This window comes from Papaver somniferum, chromosome 2 (genome assembly GCF_003573695.1).
Source record: "Papaver somniferum cultivar HN1 chromosome 2, ASM357369v1, whole genome shotgun sequence".
NCBI lineage: Eukaryota > Viridiplantae > Streptophyta > Magnoliopsida > Ranunculales > Papaveraceae > Papaver > Papaver somniferum.
Window position 1 is genome coordinate 4,801,041 of NC_039359.1, and position 14,736 is coordinate 4,815,776.

General features: G+C 40.0%; 1 protein-coding gene across 3 annotated transcripts; it reads right to left on the reverse strand.

Annotated features, from left to right (window-relative positions):
• Window positions 1-3,015: 3,015 nt before the first annotated feature.
• Window positions 3,016-8,888, reverse strand: LOC113346723 (protein MRG1-like). Of its 3 annotated transcripts, none has more exons than XM_026590217.1 (11): window positions 8,377-8,888; window positions 7,650-7,715; window positions 7,471-7,484; window positions 6,893-7,041; window positions 6,335-6,370; window positions 5,988-6,028; window positions 4,307-4,411; window positions 4,072-4,147; window positions 3,765-3,929; window positions 3,548-3,632; window positions 3,016-3,417 (listed from the first exon to the last, which is right to left on the reverse strand). In XM_026590217.1, the coding sequence occupies exons 1-11, from the start codon at window positions 8,551-8,553 to the stop codon at window positions 3,309-3,311; spliced, it is 1,023 nt and encodes a 340-aa protein (XP_026446002.1). In that variant the 5' UTR covers window positions 8,554-8,888; the 3' UTR covers window positions 3,016-3,308. The 3 variants fall into 3 exon arrangements, with proteins under 3 accessions (XP_026446002.1, XP_026446001.1, XP_026446003.1); XM_026590216.1 differs by having other exon boundaries at window positions 3,765-3,934; window positions 4,068-4,147; window positions 8,377-8,885; XM_026590218.1 differs by lacking the exon at window positions 6,335-6,370 and having other exon boundaries at window positions 3,765-3,934; window positions 4,068-4,147; window positions 8,377-8,881.
• Between the last annotated feature and the right edge of the window lie 5,848 nt (window positions 8,889-14,736).

Genomic DNA, 14,736 nt, shown 5'->3' on the forward strand with positions numbered 1-14,736 from the left:
AGTGGTGGACCCTTAAGGGTGAAAAGGCCCTAACCTTCAGGGAACGTGCCCAGGCCGAAGGGGTGCTCATAACTGATGGGGACGTAAACACAATGTGGAAAGATACCACGTCTCGCATCAGGAAGCTCGCAGGCGAAGTTCTTGACGTCTCGCGCGGAAACGGGTTGGGACACAGAGCTGCATGGTGGTGGTGCCCGAAAGTTCAAGCGGCTATCACAGCCAAGAGCGAGTGCCACAAAGCTTTCTGCCATAGTAAAAGCGAGGAAGATTGGCAGAAATACAAGGAGGCCAATTCCAGGACAAAGCGGGAGGTACGAACCGCTAGAGATAAGGCTACCGAGGGGCTATACCGCAGACTAAACACGAGGGAAGGTAGCTCGGAAATATATAAGCTGGCCAGTCGCGTTAAAAAAAACAGACTGGACCTTGACCAAGTCAAGTGTATCAGGAACGAAGACAATCGTCTCCTGATCAGAGATGGGGACATTAAGGACCGGTGGAGAACTTACTTCGATAAGCTCTATAACGACGGGAGTGATATCGCTGTGTTGGAGGCAGGCGTCACACCTGCCAAGAACAACGCCGTGGTCCAGAGTTTCCATGTGAGTGAGGTAAAGTTGGCTCTGAAACAGTCTCTAGGAGGAAAAGCCCTTGGCCCAGATAATATTCCTGTCGAAGTCTGGAAAAGCTTAGAAGATATGGGTGTGGAATGGCTCACCACACTATTCAACGGTATCCTTGAACACAACAAGATGCCGGATGAATGGAGAAAAAGCGTGATTGTCCCAGTCTTCAAGAAAAAGGGGGATATACATAGTTGCTCAAATTATAGAGGAATAAAATTAATGATCCACTCAATGAAGACTTGGGAAAGAGTAGTCAATCAACGCTTACGGGGTCTGACTTCTGTCAGTACCAACCAGTTTGGATTCATGCCGGGAAGATCAGCAACTGAAGCTATTTTCCTAGCAAGAACATTCCTAGAGACCTACCGAGCGCAGCAAAAAGACCTCCACTTACTCTTTATAGATCTTGAGAAAGCTTATGATAAAATCCCTCGTGAAGTCATATGGCAGGCGCTGGCGGAAAAGAACGTACCCGACAAGTACATTGTCCTCATCCAGGATATGTACGAAGGTGCAAGCTCCTCGGTAAGAACCAGTGGTGGATTTTCCAACGAGTTTCCAATTAGAATTGGACTCCACCAAGGATCAGCCTTAATCCCCTATATCTTCACACTGGTCATAGACCAGATTACGAAGGATATTCAGGGGGAATTGCCCTGGACCATGCTCTTTGCGGACGACGTGGTCCTGATCGGAGAGAGCAAGTTGGATGTCGAATCACGTCTGAAGACATGGAGGAAATCCCTTGAAACAAAGGGCTTCAGACTGAGCCGATCTAAGACAGAGTACTTGAAATGCCCCTTCAGTACAGAAGTAGCAGACGACGGCGATGTCTTGCTGGCAGGTCAAGTGGTCCCCAAAAAAGACTCTTTCCGGTACCTGGGATCAGCCCTGCAGAGTAACGGAGAAATCGACCTCGATGTCCGGCAGCGCATCCAGATAAGATGGACTAGATGGCGACAGGCATCCGGTCTCCTTTGCGACAAAAAAATACCCCCCAAACTTAAAGGCAAGTTTCACAAAACGGTGGTCCGACCTACCATGCCATATGGTGCGGAGTGTTGGGTGACCAGAGATGCACACTGTAGGAACCTGCACTCTGCGGAAATGCGCATGCTCCGGTGGACATGCGGTGTCACTCGTCACGATAGAATAAGGAACGAGGACATCCGTAACACACTCGGAGTCGCACAAATCACAGAGGTGGTACGCAACCGACGCCTGCGCTGGTTCGGACGTCTAGTATAGAACGGTTGGCGTCCAATACACGAAGGAATTAAGAACATAAGAAACATACAACCAGGGAGGCCAAAAGTCGGTCGGCCAAAGAAGATATGGGAAGACTCTGTTCGCGAGGACCTAGGAAAGATACCACTGTCGCCATACATCGTGTCCGATAAGAAAGCATGGAAATTCGCAATCCATGTGAAGGAACCCTGAGGCGCTCACTAAGGCCCCTTGTACCTCGACTCCAGATGTTAGTGCACACGTTAACCCAAGTTCGATGCCCCCTTAGACTTCGGATCTCGGTCCTTAGTCGGTCCTTACTAGCCGCGGTAAGCGTCAATGGGGTAAACACTAGGCCCAGAAGGGGCCAAGGATTAAATTGCCCTTGGTGCCAACAACGCACTGGGTTCGTCTTCGACTCGCGCGTTCGCTAATGGTCCTTTAGGAGAGAATCGACGGACTGAGCCAAAGGGTAGCAATCCCATGAAGTGTGCGTAGATACGAAGTCAAGCATTGTGAGACACGTCAGGTGGGATACATTTTGTTCCCCAGACATCAAGATCTCCACTTCTCCGTACATCTACGACGATACGGGGACCTACATTGGCCAGCCCAACACAATCTTCATCTACGGGACCAACCAAGCAAGTCAGATCGGATACCGTTGATGGCCGGGACGGAACAGCGGCTCGATGGATTAAGCCTGGGCGGCTGTCCCGAACTGGACATCACCGGTCGGGCGGGATGTACAGGGTAGAGGTGTCATCGGGGAAGCAGACTAAAGCGGAGTATAAAAAATGAGAAGGAAAGCCGAACTATCGGCATCGAGAAGGGTCGAGCGAAGAATGTTCCCCTTGGCAACAAGGGCGCTTAGGCGGTCTGGCCACGCCAGCGGGACATCAAATATCTGCAGCACTCACGGTCTAAACGGTGCGATTATCTCATGCCCAAAACTACCCAACCCGAACAAAGGGAATAAAGGGTCATTTTCACTGGGACAGCAGGTCAAAGCTACCACTTCATTGACCAATAACATTCTCCAGAGCCACGTGCTCGATATCCTCCATGTCACATTCAGAAGTTCTAAATGAGGCACGTGGCAATCGTCGAAAAGTAGGAGTAGGAAACAACGTTCCCTGAAAGCGGAAACTTGAAACCGACGTACACAAAAGTGATCAAGTTGAGTTGGTGCTACTTCTGCAAATATCACACTCAGTAAAACAAACTTTACATCACACTTTCAGTATTTGACCACTATTACTAGTTAATACTACTTCCATTAAAGAGGAAGAAGTTGATACTACTAAACATCTGTTGTCATAAATGTGACAATGATGGTGCAATACAAAGCATACAATACGATCTTGTGACTCCCGCTGTCCATTGTGAGATGAAGTTAGTGGACATGTATGTATACATGGAATTGAGCATGTTTTGTGAGGGCAATATGCAGGTTCAGTTGTCGTCACCTTCTAAACCGTCCTTACCGCTTCCTTCTGCTACTCCACCTTTAGGATTATCATATGCAGAAAGAAAGAAGGTGCTCTGATTTTTCTGCAAGAATCTGTTGAAACAAACAACAGCAAGTGTGTATTTTGATAAGCAAGTCTGAATGTGCGGGTCTAAAGTGTGTATCTGTAAGAATACAACTAAACATTAGTATTTGATTGTGAAGGAAACAACAAATAACATACTTGAGTAAGTCGATTAGTTTCGTATGTAACCGTGTTGACGCTTCCTCTTCAATGTTTGCATAAGACAGTAGCTCAGGCAACTTCACTGCAGAAAAACAAGAAACTTTGTCTAAGATATCATGAAATCATATTCCAACATTTGGAAGCAATATGAAATGAGAAAGGTGCCACATCCGTGCTTAATATGAATTTAAAACAGTAGCTGTTTATGACATACCAAATAAGCGTAGTAAATGCTCAGCGCCATATACACTAGATGGAGAAACATCGTCTTTAATTGCTTCTTGATACTGTTGGCGTTCCATTTTGTACAAGAGCATGACTGGCAATGCTTTGTCAAAGTAACAGCGCAAACCCTTCAAGATCTCCCCAACTGATTCGCCTATCCTATTTACAACAACAGGTGCCAGATCAGCCTCATGCCGGATATGGCCTTACAAACTAAGATTCCAGATGACACCAGAATGAGTAACATTCAGAACTTATGCATCAATAAGTAGTTTCAACACATGAGACTTACATGCCTTCCTTCTTTAATTTGTAATCAAGGTACCTCTTCATTATATCATCCACACAAGGAGAGCGCGGAAGCTTAACAAGCTGAAACATGATGGAGATATCCAGTTATTCAAATTGCAAGAACATACATCAACTGCATTTCACATGGCATACCGTGAAGAATCAAGCCAAGAATTAAACATGCATTCATAAAGACAACACGTCATTTTTTTTAAAACAACAGGGCAGCAGATATTATACCTTGCCGAGCTGAACTACAAATTCCCAATCATCAACCAGTTGTTTTTTAAGTGTTGATGGAATTTGGATCTTCACAAGCTTCTCATTGGAAATGGTGTCCTTCTCCTAAATCACCATACTAGAAAGTTAGCCCAGAAAGTCCAGCACGGTTTGTGAGAACCAGGTCAAGAAACTTCAATAAAGTGGAAGAACAGCTCATAGAATCAATATACTACATTCTTACATAATAATACAGCAAGCGATCTAGGAATCCATATATACCACCATCTTTAGTGCAATCTAAACACTATTGGAATCAAGTGATACGGTATCAAAGAGCAAGAGAAGAGAAGACAAATGGTCCAATTTAAGTCCCACCCAGATCCAAAATAGAACTCTCAAAGAGTACAAAACATATTCATTTACATAGTGATCTAGAAAAATCCACCATTCATGGAGAAATGCCTCTGTAGGGACTTGTATAGCATCTAACAACCAACTAACAATATATCATTAGGCAGGAACCAGTTGAGGTAAATGTTCTCAGGGGCCAGTCCCAGAATATCAATCTAAAGGAGGCAAATTACAAAGCTATAACACTGAAAATTTTATTTCTAATGTGGTAGAATTTTGTGTCCATATTCACGGAATTTCCAATTACTTGCTATAATATTTTATAACTATTCAAATCATTCTTAATCTTTTGTTGCTTGTGAAAAGTGGAACTAATACCATTTTAATCATACACATACTAGTTCGCAGCTAATTCAGAAACATACTGGTCGTGCATCAGCATGACAATGTTCTTAAAAGACTCAAAATATCAACTAACTTCTTACAGTTTAATCATAGAAAAGTCTTTGAATAGGAAGATCACTTCTTAAAAATTCAATCATCGGATCATCTTTTAACGGCTAAGTAAACAGTAAGTATTCATAACTAACTTTAGCAAGACTAGGGAGGGTTGCTTAGATACTGAGATCCAGCAAAAGCCTTGCACATATTTAATTATTTTGAGATTTTGGGACCTAATCAGACAAACCATGAAGCAAAATAGCAAATATAAACTATTAAGAAAAAAAAATTGGTGGAAGTTGGCTAGATTGTCTTGACTTAATGAGTTAACATCATGCTATGGATGGAAGTTGTTATCAGTATTGTCATTCAAATACAATATTGATATTGACAAACATGTTATATAATGACCTGCAGTAACATTAGGATATAAGAAATCAAATCACCGACCATTTTCTAGTACTCTACTTAACTAATAATTCTTGTTGCAGTGTCAATCAGATATATCAACCTACTGTTAAACAGTGTAACTATACGTAAGTAAGAAAAACACATATATAATTAAGATAGTGAGGTTAGTGGGGTGAACTGACCCACTTGCCTCACTGTACGTCTGCAGTGCCAGGTGTTCTTCATTTCAAGTACATCTATACATATTTGTGAGCTGAAGACAAGCTATTCTGCCAAAGGTATGACTAAAATCCGCTGTATCTATCAGTAAGATTTGTTATTTATATTTTGGAAGGTGTGAGACGTGATTTTTCCTTCGTTAGAAGGAACTCTAAGTCGCCAATGAGCACCCCGAAAGGGAAAATCATACAGAAACTTCAAGCAGTATTGAAAGGGAAAAAAGAAGAAGAAATTAGCCACAGATATGTTTCTTTTAATGTTAGCAGTAATTACATACCTCAATACTGAAGTCACTTTTCCGCTTCTTTCCCTTCCCAACTGCAACATCATTAAGCATTCTTTAAAAAAATATTTGCTTTAAATCCATGTGCTTCTTAAATTAAAACTAACCGACACCAGATACGTAGAAAACAAATGATACGCAACATTAATCATCTCAAGTATATGAAGCTTTACATTTAAAAATAATCAGGCAAATTAACAGAAAAACAACTGTTCTATTAAAACTGCCAGCATTACTTTCCTTTGCTAAAAGTTAAAAAGACAATAACACGAAGATACATTTTTAACACGTATGAACGACGATAACAACAAGTACAACAATACACCGCATGTCTGCATTACCATAGTTTCTAGTATCCTCTTTATCCATTTTTGCATCTACAAAACCCATCAAAAAATACTTCCAATTACGCAACAAATGCAAATTAACAATCAACAAAGAGAATAAAGAAAAAGGTTGAAACATATGTACAAGCTGGCTGTGTTAGGTACCAGTGATGCATTGGTATTTTAAAGAAATTGGCAGGTGAATATCAACATCTTCATCCTCTTAATAGATCAGTCCTTATCCAAACTTGTTATTCATAAACTGTGGAATTTTGTTATTACTTAATAATGGCAATCTCCAAGGGTAAGATCCAGAAGTTCATTAGCATGACATCCTACTAATTCCCCTCTAAGAAAATTTCAAGCATGAAGCCTTCGACACTGAACTACATGAGACACATTATCAACAACACACCTGCTTACTATCAACAGTTTAATATGTTTGAACATAAGTCCTAACGACTTCGTACCAGCATTTTCTTTTAAACAAAGTGAAAAGGTGAAAGGAAATGCTAAAATAACACAAGCTAATATGATACACAGTCATTAGTTGCGCAAGCAAGTTGACCTCACCAGCAGAGCTTTTTGGCTTCATGTGTGATGAGCGCCCTGATTTGGGATTCTTGTCTGTACCCTGCTGTTTAAGTTTAAGGTCCTCCTGCAGTTTCTTGTTCTCCTCAGTGAATTTCAACAAACGTTCCGGGCCAACCCATTCATCCCAGCTGTTGATAATGACGGTTTTAACATTAATAGAAGTCAAAAATGCATTGCTAAGCCAGACTTCAAAATTGAAACACAGTAATATCACGCAAATTTGGATTCCATTTACTTTTTAATCAATATACAATCTATTATATTCCATTGCTTGATCTGAAGGCAAAAAAAAACTATTAGTACCACTATCTTAACTAGACACTAAATCCATGTTTCTTTTTGTCATGGTTCCAACAAACTGAATTTAATACAGTTTTTCTTATACCAATTAATTTAAAGGCATGGAACTCCTACACAGAAAACTGCAAAAATAAGAGCATGTCTGATGATAGATGATAAGTGCAAGAGTAAAAGAACCATTAAGTATGAGTTAACTTGCATATCCCATACAAGTCAATAAATTCCTACAAGATGAGGTGAAAAGAGCATAATCTCACTTTTTGTTCCAGCCCTGCAAAAAAGAAAGATAATGCGTTAATAATAGAAAAAGTAACCGATCATTCAATTTCTCAACTTTGATCACTTAGCAGTAAAGCAGTTCACTAGGAAATATAATAAGAAGCAGCTCAAAAGAAAAAAGAAATTTATAAGAAAATAAATAAGGAACTATACTCACAAGGTAATGAACAAAGTATCTCTTTTCCTCCGTATTATCAACTTTCCGCATCTCAACTTTTTGAACCTTCATCAACAAAACAAAGTATATGTAAGCCATGATAGAACCCAAATAATGACTCAACCAAAGGTAACAAAACTTATAAACTGACACACTGAATAAGACATGCTTACTTCATTTTTTCTGAATAATAAGTAATGTAATTTACATTCTATTAGGTGTGAATTGCAAATACACTATAAAAATAATTTCTTTGTTGAGAAGTAGGAGCCCTCTTAAGGTGACTAAAAGTGATTCATGTCGGTCACAAAATAGTGTCCCCTAAGCAAGAATTAACTCCAATACCCCTACAATTTCTTCCATTTCACTGCACTGTGACTTGGAATAAGGCCAACGTGTAATTCGGCACCCACAGGGTTAGCAGTTACTGGTTAAGAATGACACCACTTAAGAGATATATAGCAGAAACCTAACCAGTCCACCACCAAATAGAGAACTATTAATAGTATCAGTTCACTCAATGTGAGAAAACCTAAAATTAGATATAAGTATACGTTTAAAACCCTAAATGTAATGAAATTTACACCACACAGAAATTTAGGGTAGAATATTTCACTTCAAACAAATGTATTTTTCCCCTGCGGATAAAATTTCAATCTTTAAACATTTACAGTAACAAATTCTGGCCTCAGATTGAAAAATTAGGGTTTTTTTCTTTGTTACGAACCTTAGACTCGTAAATACGAGGACCGTGATAAGCAAAAACTCTTTCACCTTCAGTATATGCAGAAATACCTAAGGAAGAAGAAGAAGGATCTGCTTCGCCACTAGAATTTGAAGGAGAATCACCAACAATATCGACGTCTGTGTCTTCTTTAGCACCTCCTGATTTAGGGCTGCCCATTTTGGCGGGAAGATTAATGAGAGTTGTGTAGGGTAAGTTAATCTATGCTACTTCGGCGTTGGTTAATATCTGTGTTTTTGTTGGAAAACAATGAGATTTGTTTCTGAGAGATTTAGAAGTTAGAGCGATGAGATGAAGATATCTGAACCTTAAACTATTCTACACCTGAGGGTTTTTTCGTTGCCGCCTAAAATACTCCCAAATTCCAAAGTAAAGTTTACAAACAATAGCTATCTATCGAGTGCCTAAAATGCCCATTCTGCCAAACTTGACCCATCAAGATGCAAGTCTCCACCGCTAGATGGCTAGATGAGTTCCATTCTGCCAGTACGACAACTTCTATTCTAGACGAGAGAGAGAATAAAAAAAAAAACGCTCTTCATCCACAAAATCAGTTATCTTCATCTTCCTTCCTAAAATCTCTTTACCTTTTCTATCAGGATCTTGATTTTGTTAAGATTCGGGTAGAGTAGTTTAGTTTGTTTTTTTAATGTTTGAATAAATAAAATTGCATTATACCAACGATTGATATGTATTTACGGTGTCTTTTAATTCTCATACGTATGGCAAGTGTATGCCATTACGGTTTCTCATACCTCCTGGAGGGCCTTCGATTTCGTTCAATCTTTCAATCAGCCATTTATGGACGTGATGATCAGAGATTACAGAATTCGATGTGGAATTTGGGCATATTACTTCTTTTATGGAAGCATCGCATCTTCTCGGAAAGTATCCTACAAAATGGTGATAAACCATTAGAAGATTTCAATTCGCCGTTCGATTTACATATACTTAGTACAGAATTTTGTTTTCGATTTCTTTCGGTTCAAGATTATTGTATTAATCATGTATTTCGATTTATGGATGTAATTGAATATTATATAAATTCTGGGATGATGCGTGTCGTAACCACAATAAATTAATTAAGATATTTCCCTCTAATCAACTGGTAATATAGCGGTAGTAAGAGATCGTTCCCACAGAGAGCTGTGTAATTGATATGTTATTTAGATAGTAAAACAAAGTAAAAAGGGGGATTGGTTTATGAAATAAATAAAAGATAAAAAGAGAATAAGATAAAAGGGATGATCAAGGAGTCCTTCGCCGTTACCAAACGTTGACTCAATAGTATACTTATCTATCTTCATTAGAACCATTCATCACCAACCGTAGGAAAGCAGCTAGAGCAGTGCTATCGCCAAAGTCCCTTACGTAACTTGATACCGAAGCGCTCGCATATCAAATTATATCCGACTGGACCACCAAGTAGTAGCGCACTCAAGGTGTAACCCAACGGAAGCTTTAAGTTATGTGAACTTAGGTTGATCCTAGCAGTTAGACTCTTAGCGCAAGGTCCACTTACTAGTGTTGTCTTCACACACGATTGCTTCAAAAAATCCCTCTACAAGGTCTCGCGTTCTCTACTTGTGTAAGGATTATTCAACAATTACACGGATATCCTAAACCTTTACTAGCAATAGAACAATCAATAGACTAATCTAGAATGCATCCCAAATCAACCTAAGAATCATTCATAAACCCTAGATATAAAAAAGACAGTCGATGATGATTAACTTCCAACAAACTTGTATAATAATAAAGCTTCACGCTAGAACATTGAATTCATCCTCAATCAAAGAAAGTTTAGCAACTCATGATTACACCGTTACTCGGTTTCCCCCAAAGGGGTAAACCCTAGGTTTTTAATGAAGAACGAAAGTATAATATGAGAAGTGATGATATGTTAATTGTTGTGGAAGTCCCCTTATATATTTTTCATGAGATCTAGGTATTAGAATCCATCCGGGACCACGTTTCCTTGATTTGGAAGTTAAAATACGTCATAGGGGACCCCATGGGTCTATCTCAGTCGGTGTTGTCGAGTTCCTCAAAGAAGTACTGAAAGTTGTGCTCAAAAATACACCTTCTCTGCCTGAAATACGACTACTTTCGGTATTGCTAAAGCAATGCCGAAAGTGGTGCTGTAGATTGCAGTTTTACGTCTCGACTGTTTTGGCCGTAACTTCTTCGTCCGAACTCGTAATGACCTCATTCTTTCGCCATTCTCTTCAAGATGGTAATAAGAAATCCTGAATTTGGATGAGTTGAACTTAGTCTTCTTGTCCTTCTTATGTTTTTGACCTTCTTTGATTCTTTTCGTCGCACTTCTTCCTTTTCTTCAGGCTTTAGACACTTGGATCTTTGAGAAATTCACTTTATAGCTCTTTTGTAGCCCTTTTCACTCTTTTTAGGATGATTCACCTGATATGATACATAAACTAGAAAATAATCATAATAACAAGTAATATGCAAGAATTATAGCTAAAACAAGTATGAAATTGACATTCTAAACATGTAAATTAAGCACTTATCAAATTCCCCCACACTTAGCTTTTGCTAGTCCCTGAGAAAACTATCTAAAGTACAACAACTCCATGTCGTCGAGGATACGGTTACACTTAGCGCGTATAACAAGCCTTTAAACCCCTAGGTTTCCCTAGTGGACGAGTTATAGTCTCGTGAGGGCTTACGAGAGATATACTCACAAAACCTGCTCCAACTTCAAAGCGTTCCAGCGTCCCAAGCATCCAAAGAGCTATGAGGACATAGAGTTTCTGCATGCTAGTAATAAGAAGTTAGAAATACCAAAGAACATATTCTCATTCTTAAATGTTGAGTGAGAAATGACCACATCATAATGAGAGAATGCGTGTTTGAGAGCGATCAATAAGCATTTCGCCTCGACTTCTGCCTCACTTAAAAAGATTTTATGATAATTGCACTAAATAAGACAGCTTTTTTATGGGTCTCACATATGTGCAGGTGGGAATGAAGAGAGAATCCTACACACGTTGAATGGTGGGAAGGAAACCTTCTGAATTATTTCCGGAGACTCCACAATATCGTGGGAAATAAAAGACTTTTTTCTGATGATCTCTAGGAAAGGATATCAACTATCATTATTCAAAAATAGAGGATGAGAGTACTTACCACATTCACATCTGAATGCAATGATGATAACACCACTCTCACAGCATCCAATAGAAACGTCTTCCTTCCTTCGGCTCGTCTTCTTCATCTTCTTGTTCTTCGGTCTTCAACTATTGATGATAAACTCTTAAACTTCGTAGTACTTTGACAATTTGTAACTCTTTTCCTCTAATTCCTTGTTGCTTGAAACTTCCTTATAGATTTTTCTTCCTTCCCCGCGGCTTTATTAAATAAATAAAAATAATAACAAATTTTTCTTCTCATTTTTTTTTTTTATTAATTTCATTTTATTTTTACTTATTTTTAGTGAGACAAGAAAAATAATACAAAATAACAATCGAAATAGCCATGGGTGAAGTACTTTACCGTTTGATTCTTCACAACTTGTATTGTCTCGTATCATAAACTTCAATAACTCTCATCTTTTGATTTTCTTCGCTCTTGTAAATAAATCTTCATACTTAGATATAGAATTCCGCTCCTTATATGTAAGTCTTCAACATGTATATAAAAATCTTCTCATTGTATGTTGCTTTACTCGGATATGAAATTTGCTCTTCCTTGTATTGTTGCTTGTAAACCTCAAAATGTCTTCAACTTTCCTTGTAGATTTCGATGTCGCTCCACTTGTTGATGATGATGGTGTTTCTATGGACCTGTTGTTGGCGAGAGAGAGAATGGTGCTGACTGCAAATCAAACTACAAGAAGGTGGCTTTCATCTATAGACGTCACCCTCATGATTGACAAAATTAGCACTCAAGATATCAAAGAGTAGTGCTTCTATTGGTGGGAGGTTGGGTAGCTCACTATTCTACCCGGAATTAACGTATGGTGACACACACTCAAAATAAATCTCTTTAGTCATGTACAAAGAAATCTGGTATGGTGCCTCGGTTGATATGAAAATAGGTAGTCTCTGGTGGGCCCGGGAACGTGTATAAAAATTAAGCGCAATGAAACGCGGGCCTACAGTAATACCGCAAGTGCACGGTCGTCGGTTGTAGCTCGTGCAAGTACGGGTCGATCCACAGAGATCGGGAGTGTTCGGAGTTTTCTAGCTAATTGGGTTCCTAAATTGCTATTGGGCTATGAAGCCTTTTGGCTCAAATTGGGCTTTGAGTACTAATGGGTTTGATAACAATGAAATGAACTGAGCTTGGGCTCAGTTGGTCTTTGAAATGTAAATGGGCTTTGATTGAAGTTGGCTTTGGCTTTAGCCTATCAGTACACTAGGCTTTGGCCTTAAACTTAGGCTTGGGCTGAACTGGGCCTCAATGAACTAAACCTTGGGCTTTTGTTTTGGTCTTCTAATGAGCTCAAGTTGTGCTCTGGGCTTTTGGGTTAAGCCTGAATTGGATTGGGCCTTAATAATGAACTTGGGCTTTGGTCTTAAACTTAGGCTTGGGCTCAGTTGTACAAACAATAGACAGTGGGCTTAGAACTGAGAACTAGGCCTTGAACTGGACTGATGGGCTTTTGCTTGGCTGCAGGCTTGGCAGCAACAACAGCAGCAGCAGCAACAACAGCAGAGGCAACACAGAGAAGGCACCAGCAGCAGCACAAGGCAAAGATGGAAGCAGCAGCACTGCAAGTGCACAGTGCAGTGCAGGGCAGATGGGTTTGCAGCAGCAGCTGCACAAGCAGTGCACAGCAGCACAAGGCCAAGAAGAAAAAAGGCAGTTAACAGGATAAGAAGTAGCAGCAGGGGAAGAAAACAGTGCAATGCAGCAGTGCAATGCAGCAAGGCAAGTGCACAGCAGCAGTGCAAGGCAAGTGCAAGAGAGGCAACAACAGGGCAAAACAAAGCAATGAAGACAATGCAAGAAGAACCAAGGCCTAAGCCAAGGGCAGGGATGATAGTGAAACTGAAATGGAGCAAAACTAAGGCATTCATCTAGAGTGGGAAGAGAACTAGCTTGCTCATTGTCACTAGTGAGCACTAGTTTCTCCCAATGCTCAATCAAATCAGTGCAACCTAAGCATACAAAAATGGAATGGCAAGATAATCAGCTTGCTATGAGCACTGATTTCTTCCATTACTCAATCAATTCAGTGCTTCAAAGGCTTCTAGCCTAGCATTCCATCAAACTAACATTACATGACAGTGAATTAATCCTAACAGTGAGCATTTAAACTAACATTAACAGTGAACTAACATGGAATTAAACCTAAACAGGATACTAACAGGATTATGCACATTTAACAGGAACATTAACAGGATATGAAAATAAATGAAATTGAACTGAAATTGAAAATTAACATAAAATTGAACTAAAAAACAACATTAACAGAACATGAAAAGTGCATGAAACAGCACAAAACTGAAGAAAAAAAAACACATTAACAGGACATGAAAGTCCTGGACGCCGGCTAATCCAAGCATAAAGTTTTACAACAACACCCACAAGGCTATTTATAGTCCACAACACTCAATTAGGGTTCTACAAGTTTCCCCCAAATCAGTCAAAATTAGGGTTAGATATTTTACCTAATTTGATGTGATAACTCCCAATTCTTCTCGACCCATGCTTCCATTTGTACTCCTTTACCTCTCCACGCCTCCAATTGCTCTCCTAACTCACCTAACTTACCAATTTTTCACACGTTAGGGTTTTGAGAAAAACGTGTATAAAAATGGGAAATTAGGTGGCTAGATAGGTTGTAATGATGGTAGTGGAGATGGGTTATGGTGCTTGGTTGATTTGAGAGGAGATGGTGGTGGTTGAGGTGGTGGTTGAGCGGGGCAGGGTAAGGTGGCGGACATGGCAGGAGCAGAGCTCGACTGCTCGAAGGAGGAAGATGAGACTTGGGTAAGGTCTGTTTGGTTTGATGGGTATAGGGTTAGGTTGTTTGAGTGTGAGGCGGCCCATCATATTTCGATGTCTTGCGATGCTTAGCCGTGGGGTGTGGAGATGGTAGGTAGATCGGGCGGTAATGCGGAGGCAAGCGAGGAGCGACCGTCGGATGAAGGGATACAACGAAACGAACGGTGCTAGATTAGGTTAGGTGCTGTAGTGTAAGGCGGAGATATCAAACTTTGATGAACAGCAAGGGAGCAACCGTTGGATTCAACTATCATCTAATCTGAAGGCTTGGAATTTCAGCGCTGTGGTGCTTGGCAGAGACTTCAGATTTTGATGATCTATGAAGGAGCGACCGTCGGATGCTTCTGAGAACTGATCTGATGGCTG